We start from the raw sequence: 21,719 nt of genomic DNA, 5'->3' as shown, positions 1-21,719 counted from the left end.
TCAAAACCCACCATCTGCATCTGTGGTGATGAGAATGGTATGTAATGTTGATGATGATGATGGCAATGATTGTGGTCTTGGTGATGCTCATGGTTGTGACAATTAGAATGACTATAATGGATGGCTTGAAGAAGAAAAGTTCTGAAATTTTACTGTTTATTGGCTGGTATACTACACAAAAAGTTGCCCATGTTTTTATGACTGGCAGTGTATAACACTTTCATGGAAAAAACATAACCTCAAGTTTTCTTTTTTAGTTTTGTTTTTAGTTTAACTAAAAAGTAAACTATGAGTTATTCTGGAAGGAAGAAGATTTGTGTAATATTCCCTTCCCAAGTCAAATTACATGTGTACTTTAACCCTACTATCCAAAACAACCCCATTTTCCTGTTCCAGGTACATACGGTGGAGAGAGCCATTCAGCAACCATCCAGGCCCCAGACGACACCCCAGAGTTCTGGGCCATGTTACACAGGTTATGTGAGAACCTTTTGTGCTGTGAGAACTTCTTCAGTGATAAGTCATTACAGGGTCCCTGCCCAAAGTGTGCAAAGCAAGGTGACTTATAGTTATATGTTTTCAAAGTTGAATTTATCCTTTTGTTATTCTCCCAATTGCTTACTGGTATGCATTTTATTATTTGTAGTTCTGATATATTTTCATTGCTTTTATGATTGTCTGTTTTCCTGTTGGGTGTTTCATAAAGCTGTTCGTAATTTACGAGCGAGTTTATGAACGACTGGTGATCCTGAAGTGATATGCACCAGAATTTCATTTGTGTTGATTTAATTCACAAATAAGGGTCACCAGTCGTTTGTAAAGTCGCTCAAAAATTACAAACAGCTCTATGAAACACCTACTAGGATTTAAATTAATTAAATTGTAGTTTAGAAAATATTATCTTATTTGTCAACTTATCAGTGTTTTATACAGTGTAGCAATTTATGAAAATTATTTTTTTCAAATTTCCTGAAAAATGTCATTTCAGCAGAGATGCAATATGCTGATCCCATTCTTATTTTATAAGCTTGTTATAGTGCTGTAGCTCGGATCACCTTCCGAACTGAATCCCGCCGGGTTGAGCTGGTTCGGTTCGGAAAATACGAACCGGGCTTCATTGCCAAGCTCTCTCAACCCGGAAAATTAACCCGAATGCTATACAACTTGTTTCCGTCATCGCGATTGAACTAAAAAGCCATCTATTCACCTGCAACGCCTTTCAAATTTAGAGGCAGACTCAAGCCAAGCCTTACCGCTCATTCATAACTTTAAATAGGTCATCCGGTCCGTCCATGCATGACGATTGGCCCTTGTACTTCTATGTAGCTGTGTTTTCTTCAGCCCGAGATAATCCAGCGAAAATCAATCTTTGCAAGCCACGCAAACCATTTAAATTATTTAAAGTGTGACGGAGTGAAGAAAGCAATGGATATTGAAATCAAGAATTTGAGAGAGCGAGATGTGAGGGTAAGAGGGGAGAAAAATTCATTATCATGCAAAGTTTTAAAATTTGTACAAGAATGTTTTGAAAGAAACTGAAGAAAAAGAAGACCAGGCAAGATTTCAAAAGATATGAATGTTATTCCATCTCATTTTATTTTGATATTGTGGAGAATATTGCAACAAAATGAACAAATAAATATTACCTATACAAAAGAAATACATGTTGAACATTATTGGGATTCTTTCTTTCTCCAGAGCGAAAGAGAAAAGGATACAATATATCCCAATGCTCTTCCTCGTCTTATTTTTTTTCAAACTATATTTCAATCATTTTGTGATTGGTTTAGTTCATTGACTTAATTCACGATGAAAAATCCCCTTTCCAATTTTCTGATCACTAATAGCTAGCAATAAAGTATTGAAGTACCCCAAAAGCCAAAACCCATTTCTAATCAACTTTGGCTTCATTCCACTGGAATTTCCATCGCCCTTGTTTATAATTTATTGACAAAAACAATGTCTGGAGAGTATCTGGAATTAGGTCACCGCGAAGAATAATTTCGACAGCCCGGTATTATAAACAATGTGGTTTCGGCTTTCACACATTCCAAGCATGTTGGTCTTTCATTCAAGACCATGTGCTTACGGCCAGAGAGTGACTCCTGTAATTGACAGATGAATGAACCAATCACAGCTCGCAAAGACTAAAGTTAACCGTTATTGGGGGTGTGTTGGTGCGATCACGGATGGGAGTGGTCGTATTTCTACTGGCCTAGCGCTCAGCCAATGGCTGATGAACGGAGATGCTACGTACACGTATGTTGGACTATCATAGCGAGGGCCAGGGCGGGAGCACAGGTGCGCAGCGGATGAGGAAAAAAGTCGAATACGGTGTTGACAGTATAGTAGAGAGTTTGATGATAGATTAATTATCAAGACAGAGTATTGGCATGTGGCGTATAAACAAAAGATAAGATTTTCGGGCGTGTGTTTTCTTTTGAGGACAAGGTCAGAGGGGTGATGTCAGCCACAGTAGTTACTGTCAAAAAGGTCAAAACATTACATTTTTTGCACAACGCACATCAAATTAAACTGGTCCGGGTTACCGAACCGAGACGGACTTTGATTCTTATAAAATTTCCGAGCCGATTTCGGGCCGAGTTGAAGGCTCCGAGCTACAGCACTAGCTTGTTATCCAAAGATGTGCCAGGCTTGGAGAAGGGGAAAGGGGTCAAATAACTCTCCCTCTCTGCATCCATAATTCACATTGGTCCGAATTCACAAAGGTGGTTTTGAAAACTCACGGTTGAGTCCATGGTTTATGCTGATTTCGTATATAAATTACGCTTATATTAGCGCGCATCGGGCGCGTGTATCAAAAATTCCAATGCTGATGCGCGCTTTTGTCACATTGCGCCAAATTTACCCCTGTTGCCGTGGTTATCCACGCTATTTTATTTATGAGTCCACTCTTCAAACAGTGGACTCCTGAATAAAATAGCGTATCTAACCATGGTAACAGGCATCAATTTGGCGCAATGTGACAAAAGCGGGCATCAGCATTGGACATTTTCGATACAAGCGCCCGATGCGCGCTAAATTAAGCGTAATTCATACAGAAAATCTGCATAAACCATGGACTCATCCATGGGTTTCAAAAACCACCTTTGTGAATTCGGGCCTTTATGTTCCAATTTATGCCACAAACTTCTCTTTATGTACATATTTGTAGTTTATAATTTATGCATCATATTTTTCATTGTGTTTGCTATCTTTATCTTATATCATCTAGCTTCTGATGACAGAGGATCTGTGAATAGTGGAGCTAGTAATATGAGACCAGGGGGAGGGGGTCTGAAGAGGAGTATATCAGATGCATCAACAAATTCAGAAAGAGAAACAAAACCATCTAGTCATAAGATACAGAGGAGAATAACGACAGAGGGTAAGATCTATGCTTTTACAGCTAAGTTTTGGATTTGTGACATCATAAATGAGCAGGTGCCCATATGTTATGTAATATGAAATGCACGACTTTCACTTTTTTAATTGTTCCTGATGACTTTAATATTTTTCTTTTCTTTTCATGATTGGATGTGAAATGATTTGTCCATTGACATACAAAAGGTAGAATAAAAAAGTTTTGAATTTTCAGAGAAAATGATATTTCGTTGATTTTTTACCATTCGCTATGTAGGAATGCTGCTCGCATATGACGTCACAATCAAATAATTTAAATTCTAATTCTTTGATGGAATTATCTCTAACCTTTGCCAATATTTTGTTATTATTTCTTCTGCTATTTTTACATTGAACTTTTTGTCAGGGTGAACTTCCCCTTTTACAGAGTAAACATTTTATAAAATGACTTTGAAAGGTTTACCGACTAATTTTATTCACAGCTTGTCATATTGCTTGTACCCCACCTCTGTTCGCATCACATGTTAGTTGAGATTGGTTTTATGAGAAATGATTAGAAGGAAGGAACCCAAGTCAAATCTTCATGTATTGCAGACACTTGGTTGTCTTCAGTTTACTGGAAACACAGGTTTATTTGAAACTCTTATCATTACACAACTGAAGTCATATTTGATTTTGTCTGTATTTTCCTGACAACAGCTGCAAGTTCAACGACTGAAAGCAGATTAGAACAGACAAGAATACCACCGACAAGGATAGCACCTTCTGCTGGCAGTGACCCTAATGACTGGACGATAGAGGAGGTCATAGCCTGTGTAGTCAGTATGGACCCAAGTATGGGCGTACATGCAGGGTTGTTTAGACAACATGTAAGTATTTGTCTTACTATCGAATCAAAATTTAGTTTTATTTGGTACCTTTCTGCAGCGTTCTCGCCAGAAAAAAATTCACCCATGTCGGGGACTTGTGCTGCCACTCCTGGGGGGTGGGTGCGGAGCGCGGAAGCGACGGCCTTTTCATCAAATAGAGACGCTAAGGAAGCCCCATTGTGGCGTATTTAAGCCCACACAAATGCACAGATACTTACAGTTCAGTCCAAAGAAAGAGAAGTGCAGCTTTCCAGCTTATGAATTGTAAATATTTTCGAGAAAAAAAAAAAGAGTCGGGCCCTGGTCGGACCAGACATGAGAAGTCAAAGGGCTTTGTCGTGTTTCTAGATTTAGGCTGGATCTGCAAAACATGTCCGCCGCTCCGTTGATCGTCTATATAGCGCGCGCGTATCGTGCATGCACCTAGTTGATCACCACTTGTCTTGCAATTATTTTGCGCGTGTTGTGCATGCAAGTTCTGTGCGTGCTGGGGAAAGTTCATTTTATATTCTCTACCGGCACCCCTGTCAATCACGTGCACTGTGTATTACGTCATCAATCATGCTGCTGCAGGAATGCGCTTCAATGTCTTTTCACGATATGCTTGACTTAAGATAGCTCGCTCTCGTTTGGACCTAATATCTAAAGCCGGCCATTCATCAGCTTTATTTTTTATGATCGTTATTCGTTATAGTAGTTTGGTTTTCACAGTAATTTTATTGTCTCACCTGCGAAGCAAAGTGAGACTATAGGCGCCGCTTTTCCGACGGCGACGGCGGCGGCGTCAACATCAAATCTTAACCTGAGGTTAAAGTTTTGAAATGACGTCATAACTTAGAAAGTATATGGACCTGGTTAATAAAACTTGGCCATAAGGTTAATCAAGTATTACTGAACATCCTATTAGAGTTTCATGTCACATGACCAAGGTCAAAGGTCATTTAGGGTCAATAAACTTAGACCATGTTGGAGGAATCAACATCGAAATCTTAACCCGAGGTTAAGTTTTTGAAATGTCATCATAACTTAGAAAATATATGGACCTAGTTCATGAAACTTGGACATAAGGTTAATCAAGTATCACTGAACATCCTACATGAGGTTCATGTCACATGACCAAGGTCAAAGGTCATTTAGGGTCAATGAACTTTGGCCAAATTGGGGATATCTGTTGATTTCCCCTCATAACTTTGAAAGTTTATGGATCTGATTCATGAAACTTGGACATAATAGTAATCAAGCATCACTGAACATTTTGTGCAAGTTTCAGGTCTCATGATTAAGGTCAAAGGTCATTTAGGGTCAATGAACTTTGGCCGAATCGGGGGTATCTGTTGAATTACCATCATAACTTTGAAAGTTTATTGGTCTAGTTCATTAAACTTGGACATTAGAGTAATCAAGTATCACTGAACATCCTGTGCGCATTTCAGGTCACATGGCCAAGGTCAAAGGTCAATGAACTTTGGCCGAATTGGGTGTATCTGTTGAATTACCATCATAACTTTGAAAGTTTATGGATCTGATTCATGAAACTTGTACATAAGAGTAATCAAGTATCACTGAACATCCTGTTCCAGTTTCAGGTCACATGATCAAGGTCAAAGGTCATGTAAGGTCAATGAACTTTGGCCATGTTGGGTTTTTTTGTTGAATAACCGTCATATCTCTGTAAGTTTATTGGTCTAGTTCATAAAAAGTGGACATAAGAGTAACCATGTATCACTGAACATCTTGTGCGAGTTAGAGTAGTATTCAAAGTCAGCACTGCTGCTATATTGAACCGCGTGATGCAGGTGAGACGGCCAGAGGCATTCCACTTGTTATTATTTTTAATTTATTATTTCCTCATCTTATGTATATGTATATAAATTTTCTTTGCCAAAGTATTCTTGCCTATACACATATTTCTCATGTCAGTTTTTACAAAGTTTACTGTTTTTTAATGTTTGAAATATGTAATGAGTCTTTTTATTGTTTTTACTTTGTATACATGAACAATTCAGCCATTTGGCTGCGACTCATGTTTTTTGATAAAAATTGAATTGAATTGAAGTAGGCCTGAATACTCGAATAACCTAAAACCGTGATTTCCTGACAAGAGGCGATTTAATGTTTACATTGAATTGCAAAGGCAACGTTGAGGATTACACAGTATTAACCCATTCATGACAGAGTTCCACATTGTGGTTTGGTCTAATATCTTTTGATGCAAAGCCCTAAAAATCATACCAAATACATGAGCAGAAAGAGCAAAGAATTCTACACAAACTGGGCCCATTTTGGTTGCATTAATATTCGTTGTTTGATGCTGAAAATTTTTTAAAGGAAAATAAGCATTAAAATCCTTAAATTGGCAATGTGATAGAAAGTTTAAAATCACTGTTTTCCCCTGCAAATTGGCAACTTTTTGACTTCTCATAATTTCCGTCAATTTATATTCATTTCAGATACATGACGTTTTATAAGAAAAATGTAGCAATAAAATAAAAATGTTGGTGTTGCCAATTTGAAGAATAAAGCTGATTAAATTAGGCTTTAAATAATTCCTGTCATGAATGGGTTAACGATATTTGCACGCTCGTACACATGTGCTATAAGCCTGCAAACAAGCGCTCCTCAAATTGGCAACAAAATAATGAAAATCAATCGATAACTTCAGTTACCCTTAATTCTGTAGCGATCTGTGCATACATGTACGGTACAGTATACAAAATGCGCATCCAACGAGCGTCGGCGCTAGCTAGGGCCCTGCACTGATTTTCATTTGCAAGTGGTCTTAAGTTGGTGGGACTTCGGCGCAACCCGATAAATGAAGTTGATATCACTAAGATGAGTTCATGGAGTGTATTATTTTTTTCTGAATATTTCCATTTAATTTTTCCACGCATGTCGCTGAAATTTTACGCATGGTTCCACTTGGTCTCCATTTCCGCACGCATGGTGTTTGAACCATGCGTATTATACACTGGCGAGAACGCTGCCTTTCTGTTGTTTATAATTTTAAAGTGATTTTACAACTGATCCAGGGACGACTCTTCTGGTTATTGAAAATTTAATGATTTCGGATTAAAAGCAATAGATTTTGGCTAATTTTTTTGTCCACGTTCAATGATTGACCTCAAAAAATAGATTTTGATGTTTGACGTAAATATGATTTTGAGTGTAAATACATACAACATATAGTTTACTCAGCTGCATACATTGCAGTGGATGCGCACATTAAACCATACAATGTACAATAATGCATACAATTGTGAGAAATTCATGATATGAAAGCTATAATCTCATCTCTTCAAAATAACCCTTTAAATCCAGAATTATCTGTCCTTATGATAAAGACAATTCCTGATAATATCAGGCATTGTATTGCTTTAATGTCCTGTGACAGGTGCAATGAACTCTTTGAACCTACCTTGGATGTTGACCTACAAGGTATAGCCTATGTATAACCTCAAAACTAAGCTGGGCATTGATGTCTGAAACATCATTTGATGATTAAAATGTGAGGGTTATTGCCCTGTTGATATGATAGAACTTCCCTATACTGTACCTATTCTACTTGTAATTCGATTAGCAGAGGCTAAATTTTCTGAAATAATTAACATTAGTTATTGACAACAACTATATTTCATATACTCCTTTCCTCTTTATCTGATATGTATCTGCATTTATGCATATAATTATGTAAGTTTTGTACCAAATATTGTCTTTAAAACTGTATATATTGATAAGTAGTTTATTTCATGTATTTCATTACGGGATATTTGATAACATTTCATCCACTTCTTGTACAGAGGTCTCACCTGTGAATATTTACAAATCATTTTTTTTCTATCGCAGGAAATCGATGGCAATGCATTCCTTCTACTGAATAGTGACATGATGATGAAATACATGGGAATGAAGCTGGGTCCTGCTCTCAAGCTGTGTAATATCATAGACAAACTCAAGAAATAGAAATGGTGGTAAGATACACCCTTGTGGGAGTGCTATTTATGAAAGAGGCACACAAAGTGATGGGTCGATGAAATGATTAAAGAGAGAGATGGACGGAGATGAAGGCACTTTTTATGATGGTATTTATGATTGATTCGCAAGGTCTGTAACTCTGTATATTGCCATACATGTATGTCTCTTCGTAAACTTTCAAAGGCACAAACCTTCCAAAGAGCTTTTTCACAACCTCCTTCATGATATTGACTTTGTCTGTATGCATTGTCACTGTCAAGCTGAGGAGAAAGAGTTTTGCTACCAAATATCTGGGCTGAGTAGGGATATGATAATGAAAGACATGTGACAGAATATACAGGTCCTTCCTCAAGGAGGTGGTACATAATGTACAAGCTGAAGAAATAAACTAGGCGGTAAGATGTATCCTTGTGTATTAAAGGGAGAATGAGGTGATCTTGAGAGTCAGAGGTATACAGCTACAACTGTCTAAAATGGCCATCCAAGGGATTTTGAGAACAAGGGTCACTCTAGAAAAGTGTCCTCTCTCTCAATCGGTGCTACATTATGTTTTTATCTCCGAAAGGAAACATTTTTTCCTTGTGAGGGTAAATTTGGAGAAAAGGAATACCTCAAGAAGTAGTAAAAAAAGAAGTTGAATGATAATGATATGCAACAAATGAGAGGATTAGACAGTGAGGCTTCACACCAACATTTTTATGGCTTCTGAGCAACATTTCGAATTCAGATGCTGAATTAAAGTAAAGAACCAAATTTCTCGAATCGCTGATAATATTGATGTTGTATACATGTACCTGTTTTTTTTTAATTATGGAAATGCTTTATACAGAGTGGATGAGGGCACTTTCAAGAAAAATCTCGATACATATCACTATCTGAATCATCATCTTGATATTTATACGACAAATTTACTTTCTGCCAATCAGATTGAGAAATTGCACTAGCTTATGACAAATTTGATTATTATTGATGCAAAATTTCACAATTACTGGACCCTGGTAAAGATAACTGAAATAGAAAGCCATTTATAGATGTAGACAATATTTCAAGGATGATTCAGAGATGTAGATTAAAGCTTCATGCACATGTTTTTGTTTTTTTTTCCTGATGTGCCAATGGCAGTTTGTGTACAGCCAAAAAGTGTATGTGTATATGTCTAAGAGTACATGAACAGCCTAATTATCATTCCCTTGTAGATTTTATGTTATGTTCAAATTTTTGTTCTATCGCTTCATGACAAATTGAGTGACAATATACAGAATTCTAAACCACCTTTGGCTGCATATTTCATAAGAAGTCCTGGGAGCCAATTTGCAGAGTTTTTCATATGTTAAGTACGACATTGGCGTTTTCTATTGCTAAATTAAATATGAATTGTTCAAATCTATCCTGCTTATCATAATGAGAGTATACTTTCTTTAATTCTAATCAATTTTGACAATAAAATTTTCATCAAAAGAATTTAAATTTTAAACAAAGAAAGGGTCATCAGTTTGTGTACAGTCGTGCATACCGGGTACTCGTCAACATTATTATGAAATGCCACCATGCTCAGCATGTTATGGTTGGTGGGGATTTTTACCTGATTGCTAAGAAAGCATGAATGCTTGTAAGCAAGCAACCAGAGAATCGACGGCTTAAGGTCCTCTCCGAAGGACCTGGTAATGAGGATTAATGCCTTACCAAAGGGCACTACTAGCGTAGGAATCGAATACCCTCTCAATATCCCCCATTTTCAAAGCCCAAATGTGAAATGTTATCTGTGGAAAAGAAAAGATAAAACTTTTGTTGAGCTAGCTCTTAACCAAAGATGCATTTTTTCCTTATCAAAATACAATATATTAAATGGGATAAGCACACTTTAATGTAAAGAAAACATTTTTTTCTCAACTCAGCTCTTTACACTATGAAAAACCTGAGACTAAGATAATCTAAATTGCATTGCATTGTATTGCTTGTTTTGTGGTGGAGGGTCAGATACATGTATATATTCTTGATGATAAATAATTGTATTTCAGTACTGAGAATGCAAATAGGTGCATTCGATAATAGTCATAATTTCTCTAAACTTAAACTATTATTTAGACCCTAATGACTTGCCAGAGGCTTTCCTGACATAGCATTGAATACTCTATGTATACTAAGAGTAGAGAAGTCCATTTGATTATGTTCAGATTAGTTGAATCTTTTGATGCCAGGGCCTAATCTTTTTGATTGGTTGAACAGCATATAATTCTGATTGATCTTAATTGATAATTGTGTGCAATCATTGCATAATCAATTTGTATGATCAATCACAACGCATTGTGTTCCAGGGGCAATGTCTAGAAGAATATACACAATTTTGAAGTTTCAAAAATGTATGTTTTAAAGCAAACTCTTTGTTTTTATTTTGTTATTATTTTTTATTGTATACATAAATTTTTGTTTAAGAGGTTTTGTTGTTGGGCCCAATAAACCTGACCAAAAAGATCTGATACATGTGAGTTTAAGAATGTTGTTTGACCACATTTTGTTCTTGGACAAAGATAATCTCTGTACTTGAATGACTGAATCAAACCACCAGACTGGACTCCTAGCCCAAACTATATAGTCATTTTTTTCGAGATTCTGGGTAGGTCTGTGTTGAAGTATTATAGAAAGCAAATTGTATTTTCTCAGATGTTTATTTAAGAATACTGTTATTTAAAAAAAAAACCAGGGGGAGAGAATATACCATGTATTTCCAAAGTTTGAGAACACAAGAATAACACAATGTGAAAGTGAATATCTGTAAATTTGGAATATAAAAGGCAGCTGATAATGTATCATTGTGTATACATGTATGTTTTATTCTGTACAGTATTATGTGAATGTAATCATTGAGTTATTGTATATATGTATGAACTGTTCACCTTTAAAAGGTGAAGTGAAATTTGCCAGACTTCATGTCTTTAAATTAAATGTTAAGCATTACGTAATACAATTCACACTTACCATATTAGGTACATGATTTTATTTAAATTGAGTTATTTATACTTATTGTCTTTTGCAGCCAACATATTCATTAATAATGTTGTTTGAATATGATAAGGTCTTTTTAATAGAACATGTTTAACATACATGCCCTATTAGAACTCATGAAAGTGATTTCATGGAAAAATTAAATCGAATGGCATATTTCTACAAGATGATGAACTTACAGACTTAGGCAGCTCTGCGTTGTGCTGCTCTAAGAAGAATTCAGAAGCATGATTTTTTTTTTGTTCATGTCATCCTTTTTCAAGGTCCAAATATTCTCTTTTTTTTGTATTATTTTGCTGAAATGGAGTTGATTTTAACACTCAAGATCCCAAATTCTTTGTTCTTTTTTTATTAACAATTTATTATTAAATTTGTAGATAATCCTTTGCAAGATAAACCAAATTCTCTGGCGTTGCGGGCATTGTTTCATCATTTTTTTTACATTTGTTAATGTATATTAGAACCTCTAGGAGATCAAAGTTTTCTCAGGTACTTAATTTTATAGAAATATCGACAATATACGTCTTACAACTGGACTGCTTGGAGTTCAAAATCTGTTGTCATATTATATTTTCAAAAAGGGTTAAAATCATACATTTGTCATGCCACTCACAAGAGACAAATAAAAAGAATATAGGTTGATCAAACTATTTAGGAGTTCCTTTTTCATTATCATTGTTTGTTACTATTAATACGTGTTGAATTACTATGACTTTGTGATGTAAAAATTGCTTGGTCTGGAGAGCTTTCAGATTTATTAGGTCTTTTGCAGGAATTTCCCCAGAGATCTTCGGGGTTTTGCTGTATGAAGGCAAACTGCAAGAACTTTAGATGTGGGGAAAGAAGATATCATAATTCATGAGGTTCATGGCTCTTAATACTTATTTGGTTCAGGTGGATGCGAACACACAAAACAAGTTATCAGGTATACCTTTTTGAGGATTTAATTAGTCCAGACTGGACCTTGGAAGTATATGGAAGCTCTCTTTCCCAAAGGTTACATAGACAGCACCTGACTCCCAAACCCTTATACTCAGTGGCCTTGATGTGGTTCGCAGATGAGTGGATTGGAACTCGGTTAGGGATTGGAAGTCATGCCCCCTTTGAAAGAAAGCTTTCCATACATCAAGGTCCGATCTGTTCTAGGATTGAATAAGTTCTCTCTGTTTTACTGGCGGTTTTGTAAATGAATGGGTATGAAAGCGCCTATCAGAAGTGATATGCAATGGGTTCAAGATTACAGAGAATACTCTCTCTTAGGTCAAAGGTTATTATTGCATGCAATTTAGGACTGTACCAACATATTCATCGGGAGGGATACATCTTTTTTGTGTAATAAATGTACTCTTTCAATCAAAACATTCCTTATGTATGATGATTCACCAAACTTCACTTCCAAATAAACTTGTATTCAGACATCTCGTACATTAAGCTTGTGACTGGTCGATTGGATTAGAATTGTTTCAACTTGCCTTGTTTCACTGTCATTGTTTGAAATGTTAATCAATATCTGTGTAAGTTATATAAAGATGTGTGAAGGTTTGCATGGTGTGCAGAAGTGGTTTATGGTACACCATGTGTAAAGTCCTGAAAAGATTGAGATGAATAGTAAATAAAAATTGAAGTGAAATGGAAAAAAAGAGATAAAGAGAAGGTTGGGAAGTAGAGTATTCTTTTCGGAAAAGTTTAATGAGTTGAATTTTTAATCTTAGTCCTCCCAGAACTTTACACATAGTGTAACGTAAACCACTCCCGCGAAGTTATATAAAGTAGAGCAATATTTATATTCCTGAACCTTTGATCTGCAGACATATTTCAATGTTGGTTGAACATGCAATTAATGATTGTTATGGAAAACATGATGGAATGCCCAGTGGTTTATTATAGCCTGTTGTAATACTAGTACTTTTTTTTTGGGGGGGGGTGGTAAAAGATTAAATGATTTGAATTTGAATTGACTTTTATGTGAACATTCAAAACTAACAAACATATACATTGACTGTCATATCATTTGTTTGGTGGTTGATCTTTTTTTTAAATGTGAATCTTACTGCTTAATCAGATTTAGTAACTTTTTATTACCAATGCCATTTTATTGTGTAATATAAAAAGCCCTTCAAGTGTTGTCTCATTTTATGCTTGAAAGGTATTTACGAAAAAATAAAGAACAAGAAGTATAGCGAAATATCAAAACCAGAATTGTTTACTTTCAACATTCTAATACATGTAATTAATTTTACCCAGCCATATTATATATCAGATTTTAGATTGCATCCTTCTAACAAATAGTGTTTTGTGATATAATTTTTCATTTGATATGACAATGATTTGAATTGTAGATTTACCAAAACTTGTTTCAGGTTTTGAATTCCCAATGTTAGGCTTGAGATTTTCAGTATTAATTCAAATCCTCAAATTTTAACTGGATTGTTTTTATCAATTTGTGATTGATATCAAATTTTGTGACTTCATGTGCTGTGGCTCAGTTAAACTGGTAAACACACAACATGAGTTTGAAATGCCTTTGTTAATTTTTTTTACTCCATATACATGTAGAACATATATTTCATTGTTTATATGCTTGGATACCAAAGCGTAAATAAGGCAAAGCTAACCTTACAAGAACTTTTTATATTAAAGATGCCTAATCGGATCTAACATGGAACTCGTTTTGATGACTTTGCCCGAGTATTACCTTCATATTTTGTTAATTTCATGAATCGCTTATTTTATGTACTCAGAAAATTTTATCTATTACAGTACAGTGTATTTTGTGACTGTCTTTTTTTTTTAATCTATCACCTGATGAAATGTACCATTCTTTTAATATAGAGAGCACTTGATCATGATCAATCTGTTTCTTTAGGACAGTATACTAATGGTAGTATAGCTGGTAAAATGATGAAAATTCAAAGTGATCACAGAAACATGACTTCAAGAAAGGTTTTAGTCATCGCAGTTAGCAATTATTTTGAGAGAAATGTCTTAAAAATGAATGTGGATTCTTGTCATATCATCAAAGATTTAGGAATATTCTGTCATAGTTTAAAGCGTACATCTACCCGGAGGCCTGACATTAAACTGGGGGATGTTTCACAAAGATTTGAATGTGACTTAGAGTCGCACTTTACTTAGATCTTTGTAACCCCTCCCCTGGTTTTGATGAAAGGTGGGAGAAACAAGAATATTTGTGTCTTTGAGTAGACACCGTCACAATTGCTTCTGACTTTGCATCACTTAAGAAATACCAATTTTTTTCTCTTTCCAATTTTTGTAAACAATAATGTTCTTATATTTCCTGTTAATGAATATAGTTACTAATTAAATGAACCTTATTTAAATTTTGCTTCGGATATGAATTGTTCTTGGATATTGGTAGCTATTTTGGAGATGTCTAAAACTTTTATGTCAAATTTTCCTTTTTTTAGTAAGTGACAATTTTAGATCACAGTATAAATATATTGTATATTTTTCAATGGTACCACCTTCGAATTTGCAAAAAAAATTCCTTGTGCTTCTATGTTCACATTTTATTTTCTTATTTTATTTATACAAATTTTCAGATAGTACTACTTAATATGCAAGAATGTAACTCTGTTCTCAGTATTTGCCATTTTTTGTGGAGGGGAATAACGTATTTTAATTGTTTTGGCAGCAATGTGGAGTGTTTCTTCTTTAAAAAGAATAGATGGTATATTTTGGGAGAACAGAGAAATAGAGTGGAAATATTTCAACCCCTCCAATAATTTGAAAAATTATCTGCTCTGTTGCTCCTTGATGTAATTTTCTGTATTATGAATTGCAATGTTGTATTTTCTTATTGTATTATTATTGTCAATTGAAATATTTGATATCAATTCATTCAATGTATTTTAGTATTCTAGGCAATAATGTTTCATTCTGACAATTTTCAATTTCATTGAGATATTTCCATTTTCATTGATTGCCGTTTAGATTTGATCACTGTATATTTGAATTCATTACAACTTTTGAAATTTAAAATGAACATTGGTAATGTATTCTTGTTTTATTTTGTTTTGTTTTTGTGATGGACTGTTTTTAAAAATACATGTTTATTAAGAGAATGTTTTGCCAATGAGAGTTATACATTGATGAACTCATTAAACAATGCTGTTTCTATGTGTTTATTGTAGTGATCTAAAATTCATTTTATCAATTAATCACTTCCGTTATGATTACCACTATAATAACCCTGCCTATGTGGTAACTACCATGGCAACAGGGCTCAGCAGCCAATCAAAATCAAGTATGGCAGTAGAAATAGATTAAGTATATACTTACAACTCTACTACCACCCCACCCCTCACTGGCATTTGTGGGGCTTGGGGGCCCACTCTTGATGGAAGTTACACCCCCCCCCCGATTTGGCCCCTATGCATCGGTTTTATTATTTCTTAGCTCTGAAAGTGAATATAAGCTTTTAATTGATTTTTTGTTTTTATTCTTCCATGTTTGGTTTGTCATTCACACAGCCGTTGTTTATTCATTTTAATTCCATTGATTTTAAGAGTGTATGAATTTTCCTGAAGGACTGTTAATAAACATTCATTGTATTTTATAAAACGGGTTCAAGGATGTAGCCAATAGTGAGTGCGTATTCAAGTCACGTGTTCATGCTTTAATTATGCGCAACCTTCCAGTCGTGCATTTTTCGTGCAGCACTGTGCATTTTTCGTGCAGCGCAATGCACTGTGCAATTTTTGTGCAGCATTAGTTCCAATAGCACGTAAAAACTGATACGCGTTCATTAAAAGAGGCCGGCTGGCTAGTATTTTGATGCGCTTACTTATGAGCGCATATTAGATACGCCTGTGATGTCATAATTGACAGTCTTGTGATCTCTTCGTCTGAGCGATCGTACACAAGTTGGAGAGATTTAAACAAGATTTCCATGAAAAATTCATTTGCCGACCCGTTTTATAAAACAATGCACATTTTAAGATTTGTGATGTTAGTGACGATGCGAGCAACTCTCGGGCATTCACAATATTATGCAAAAGCACTCGGCGCAAGCGCCTCTTGCTTTCGCATAATTGTAAATACCCTCGAGTGTGCTGCATCGTCATAACACACTCATAAATGTGCATTAATTGTATAATATTTGTTAATTGTCTGCTGCTTATCACCAAGAAGAACTTCCCCTATGGAATCAATGTGTTTGGTTTTCAATAACCCCCGCGCCTGAATAGTACGTTATTTCATTAAAGACTGGATAAGATGACAAAATTCAGTACACCAGGGGGCCGTTTCATAAAATAGTTGCAAATCTGGCAATTACCTTGGCAACAATGCTCGGCATCCAATCACGATCAATATTTCCATGGTATTTACATTGTTGCAAGGCTTCATGCTTCACGACCTACTTTTCACGTGTCCGCTTTAGTTGGTAGTCTATTTTGGAGACCTCGTCTACATTCACTCGGTGAGAATAACTTGCCCTATTTGATGTTGGTCATGACTATGCATAATCGACCCTGTCTCCAACGGTTACTGTATGATAGTGAATGCATTTTGCACTGGATATGAATATGGCTATAATTATGTAGGAACTGTTTCAGTTGGTTTTATATAGACCTTAAAAAAGGATAGAAAACATGTCTACGGGTCGCACTAGGTGAAAAGATATTTTAGTCATTGTAGCAAAAAAAAAGGAAGAAAAGAATATGAGACATTAGAGTGGTGATTGTTATGAAAATCGATGAGAACTTTTGAAATTCATTTTTTTCTTCCATGTTACATGCAATAATAATGATATTAGTATTATTTCAGCAAAGTTTATCTGTCCACGTCTTTGCGTTTTTGGCCAACAGTGAAAGGGAAAAAGTATATATAAACAAATTTCAAGGGACTTGATTGGATCTCAGTTTCGTTATTTTTTGGACTTTGGAACGACATTGGAACGACTTCATTGTCTCCTCACGACTCCCTGGTCAAACAAAGCTTTGTATTTCATTTACGCTAACTTTTTCTTTGTTTCATGCATGCATGCAGCAAATACAACGAAGGTCTTTCGCTCGAGATCGAGAGTGCATATCTCAGATTTCAACTACATGTACGTCACAATGCTGCACGTCATAAATGCGCATGCGCATTTTCAGTATTGCATCACAGTACCAGCGATCAGCTGTGACCCAGCTGACCGAGATAAACACAGTACTATTCCACTGCATATATGAACGCATTCTCGTTCATACAAGTATCACCCGTACAGTAACGCACGGGCAAGCCGGCGGGCAAGGTTCGGGGGAGGTGACAATTGCTGGCCGGTTGGAGGCGGCGGCTAGTGTCAAAAGTCGATTTGATATCTGATAAGATGTACTTTGACCAAAAGCAAATATTGTTATCATTTTGACAGAGATAGAATCGTTAGTCGCGACAAGTTTGTCATTCCATGAAGAAAGGAAGCAACGTGGAGTGCGTCATAAGAAAAAAAGACATTCTTCCTTATTCTTCCGTATACCAGCCTCCTTCCCGGCCTTTACAAGCCCAGCGGACGGCACATGACTTATTTGAAACTTCCATTTCTCTTCCAAACTTTTATTAATTTTTGAAGGAGTTCAAACATGATATTGCTGTCACCAAGAACAGCACCAAAATAAGTGAAACAACTACATGTGACTATTCAGACTGCATTCCAAGGATAATGTACGCTGGACATCTCACAAGCTTCCAAAGGTTATTTGAAGAACTGGACCACCAAGGATCTGACGGTCTGGCAGTATCGAACAGAGGTCGAAGTGTATTCATCCTCATAGTCATACTTGGAACTTGTGTCATCGAGTTGTACAGAATCATTTCATGACCTTACAACTTTGAGTTGTTTCATCTCGACCGAAGTCCGCACAAAATATCAAAGGAGGTGATTAAGGACTCCGAAAGTGTGTACGGGTCATCGTCGACCTCGAACACGATCTGATCTTATTTTGAGCTCGATTAAGGTGACAATGACGAGGCGTAGCGTCCCGACGTCGGTGCCCGAGGGCGGCTGGGGTTGGATCGTTTGCCTGGCCTCTTGCTGGACGAATGGAGTCGTGTTCGGCGTCATCAACTCTTTCGGTGTTCTCTACGTGGTCATGCTCGAGCTCGAAGGGGCCGATGCTTTCAAGACATGTGAGTTTTTTAGGGTCTTTTCAATTACTTGAATCGGTGAACTTTAACAGCTAATTTCATCGACACTAATTCTTTACCAAACACCATCTCTTTGGTTGATTGTTCTTTTAATCGTCAAGCAATGTTGACTAATGTTCTTATTCTACTCCTTGCCTTTGTTTTGGAGAATATAGTCTGAATAACAAATATATACACTCTTGCTTCTGTACCTACGTCACCTTTGTTATTCCAATATCTTACGTTCTTCTAGGAAGTCACGAAGAGCATGAAATCTTTACCAATTTCGATATCTATAGCATAGTTCATGTTTAATTCTTTGTAAGTTGGATTTCTCTTTGATATTATACTTCATTATTTTGAATGAATTGCGCTTAAAAGTAACAGAAAAGTTTGTTAACACAAATGTGCTTCGTTTAAGGTTTTACCTCCTCTGTATATCAACAATGTCGTTTGGGGAAATTATGATCTTATTCGAAGTATAGTATATCCCTGTATACAGTATCCAAATATAATTTGGGCGGGAAGAGAAATGAAATAACTGGAAATGCGCCGACAGGGAAATCAGAGTTTGTTTTATGGTAATGTGATTAAGAAAAGGAAATACAAAAGTTCAGCAAAAGTAAACGTCTCTTTATATGAAATCATGATTTTGTGTTATTTGCATTAGCAGCCGGAATTGTATGGACATAACTTACAATTGTCACGGTTGATTCTACTTGCTCGCGTTTCCTCTATTAAACTTGTAACCGGTCAAGTTTATATGTAGTTCATGGACAATATATGGGATTGAAAGTCATACATGTAAATGACAGTTTTGGTTTAGGATATTAGCAAATCAACACCAGTCAATATAACGAGCTCAGAAATAAAATCTCTTTTACCCCCCAAAAAAATCTGGATTATTCCTAAAATATTACACAAGCTATATCATTACTATTCTGATGTATCATCACAGGCGTCTAACTTGCTGTTTTAGAATTAAAAAAAGAAGGCTATATAGTACATCCCCAATCATGCTTAATCTATTTTATGTACATCCAGGTTGGGAAGCAATTAATTTCCAATTCATTATCATGATTCCTGAAACTTGCATGTTTCAGAGATTTTATAAAAGTATTCTGTGATAACGTTCTCACCTAAGCATCATTGTGTCAACGTACAGCATTTATACACAAACCCAACGTACGTGCCTAGACATGGGGGGGGGGGTGATCGTGATGATAAAGCATTATTATCAACTGACACAGCAATTTCTTCATGTTCATTATTGGTATTGTACAATGTTCTGTTGTAGATTCCAACTTTTTGATCTACCGCCACTCTATCCCTTTTTCTTTCAAATGGCCAATATGTTGTTGTTTATATGCAACAATTATCTTCGGAAATGAGAGGTGGACGTATAGCTATTTTTGTGAAACGGATCACCATTATTTAGGAAATTTTGTTTTTAAATTGTCATTGTCATTATAACAGTAAAATTTCAGACTCAAACCCCATGTAAGCCTATATCCCTGTTAATGCAAATTGTGTACCAAACAAAAAACCCGGTACATTCGCGACGAAACAACTTTAAGGGAGATAGCACTGAAAGTTTTAACATTTCGCTCTTGCCAGAAAAGTGAAATCGGATTAAAAGCTCTAACAATTAAACACTATTGTCAGTTCAACGGTCGATTGAATTTTCAAAAGTCTTCGCCAGTACGAAAACATATACGAATCAGATCAGTAGGTTCTTGAGCGATAATGGTCCATTCCTTGAGGTAAATTGGCTGCAAACATAATATGAAACCTTTGGAACAAATAGGCTTGTCTAGAAACAGAAAAATCAAAGAATAAGAATAAAGAAATTTTGAGAAAATCGGACAAATAATGAGAAAGTTATGAGCATTTGAATATTGCAATCACTAACGCTATGGAGATCCTCTTATTGGCAATGCGACAAGGATGTGTGATGTCACTGATGAACAACTTTCCCTTTGGTGAACTATAAAATACCCTCAAAATGTCTCTTTTTGCTTTTTCTTATGATGATACAAACTCTATAATGTATTCTTGAAAAATACATGCCCTCATGTAGAAAGAACACATGATCTATGGATAGATGTGATAAAAGAGGCAATTCAAGTGAAATATATACTAAAGTAATGGGGAGAGTTGTTCACAAGTGACATCACAAATCTTTGTCGCATTGCCAATTTGCTATCTCCATAGCAGTGGTGATTGCAATATTCAGATGCTCACAACTTTCTCATTATTTGTCCGATTTTTCTCAAACTTTCGTTGATCTGTTTCTTTGATTTTTCTGTTTTCACACAAGCTATCTTGTTCCAATGGTTTCATTCTCCTTTAATTAACGTGTCATATTTACCTATCAAGTTTTTCACTATTGTTAGACTGGTTATGAATATGCCAGAAATGTCGAGGGCGCAATGAACTATGAAAGTGTACGTAAAATCTCGGCTATCGCCCCCATCATAATGTATAAATTAAAATTAAAAAATCTGAACAGGAATCTATAAATAATATGCGTCATCGTTGCAGAATGTTTCAGAATTATGTTACATTATTTTTTTGTCTAATTAGTGTTGTTGATTTCTGATATACGTGTAGGTATTGAGTGAATCCAGCTAATTGGACGTCTATATAATTATTATGGTTAATGAGGCCATTAACACAGCGGGACGGGGGGGGGTGGAGGTGGACAGGCTTCGATTTATTATCTAGGGCTAGGGTATATATTTTCAAAGTTCAAGGACTTTAAGTTCAACTTGGGATTAGGCTTACGTTAAGCCCGTAATTGTGTAAGGATTTACTAGTCTCATGCATGCATGGGAGCATAACGTAATCTGCTCAGGCTCTTGAAAACACATTTGAAATGTCCAATGACGGAGACAACGCGTCGAGCCTGGCTGTGCATATACAGACCTATACAAGTAAATTATTTTTTTCAAATTTCATTAATGATTATTCGTTTGTACTCAAATTTATATTTTCCCACGAAAGTCGTGCCAGTATTAGGCCTGTTGTGTAAGGTAAAATCATTTTTTTTTTTTAACTCGTGAAATTCAAATTCTTTTTAACTCATGAAATTCACATTCTTTGATCAAGCGATTGTTTTGTAAATATTAAAAGGGGTGTTACTGTTTTATAGATCTTTCATTTATCGGAAGTAAGTTTATAAAGCTAAGCTAACATATCGAATTAAAAAAAAAATATTGTTTTAAGTATATGTGTGGATAATAAATGTAAAATTAACGCCACCGTGTATATGTTTCACAAAGCAATGTTATTCGCGTCACACATATTTAATTCTTTCCCCCGGTTTAATAAAGGGAAGTGACAATTAAATAACATTATCACATGGTTTTTAGTTCTTAAAAT

The 21,719-nt window shown here is 35.6% G+C and overlaps 2 protein-coding genes across 2 annotated transcripts in view; both read left to right on the top strand.

The window, feature by feature from the left end:
• LOC121413740 (polycomb protein Scm-like) overlaps positions 1–9,049 on the top strand; it is a 37,639-nt gene extending 28,590 nt beyond the window's left edge. The window contains exons 9-12 of the mRNA XM_041606666.1: positions 397–558; positions 3,236–3,388; positions 4,063–4,232; positions 8,076–9,049. Coding sequence (XP_041462600.1) covers positions 397–558; positions 3,236–3,388; positions 4,063–4,232; positions 8,076–8,192 — 602 coding nt within the window. The 3' untranslated portion in view covers positions 8,193–9,049. The remainder of the gene's footprint in view (positions 1–396; positions 559–3,235; positions 3,389–4,062; positions 4,233–8,075) is intronic.
• An 8,338-nt stretch (positions 9,050–17,387) lies between these two features.
• The window catches only part of LOC121413738 (monocarboxylate transporter 10-like), a 29,366-nt gene continuing 25,034 nt past the window's right edge, over positions 17,388–21,719 (top strand). The window contains exon 1 of the mRNA XM_041606665.1: positions 17,388–18,338. Coding sequence (XP_041462599.1) covers positions 18,173–18,338 — 166 coding nt within the window. The 5' untranslated portion in view covers positions 17,388–18,172. The remainder of the gene's footprint in view (positions 18,339–21,719) is intronic.

This window comes from Lytechinus variegatus, chromosome 4, assembly GCF_018143015.1.
Source record: "Lytechinus variegatus isolate NC3 chromosome 4, Lvar_3.0, whole genome shotgun sequence".
In the NCBI taxonomy this organism is placed as follows: domain Eukaryota; kingdom Metazoa; phylum Echinodermata; class Echinoidea; order Temnopleuroida; family Toxopneustidae; genus Lytechinus; species Lytechinus variegatus.
This window is presented reverse-complemented; position numbering and strand designations above follow the sequence as displayed.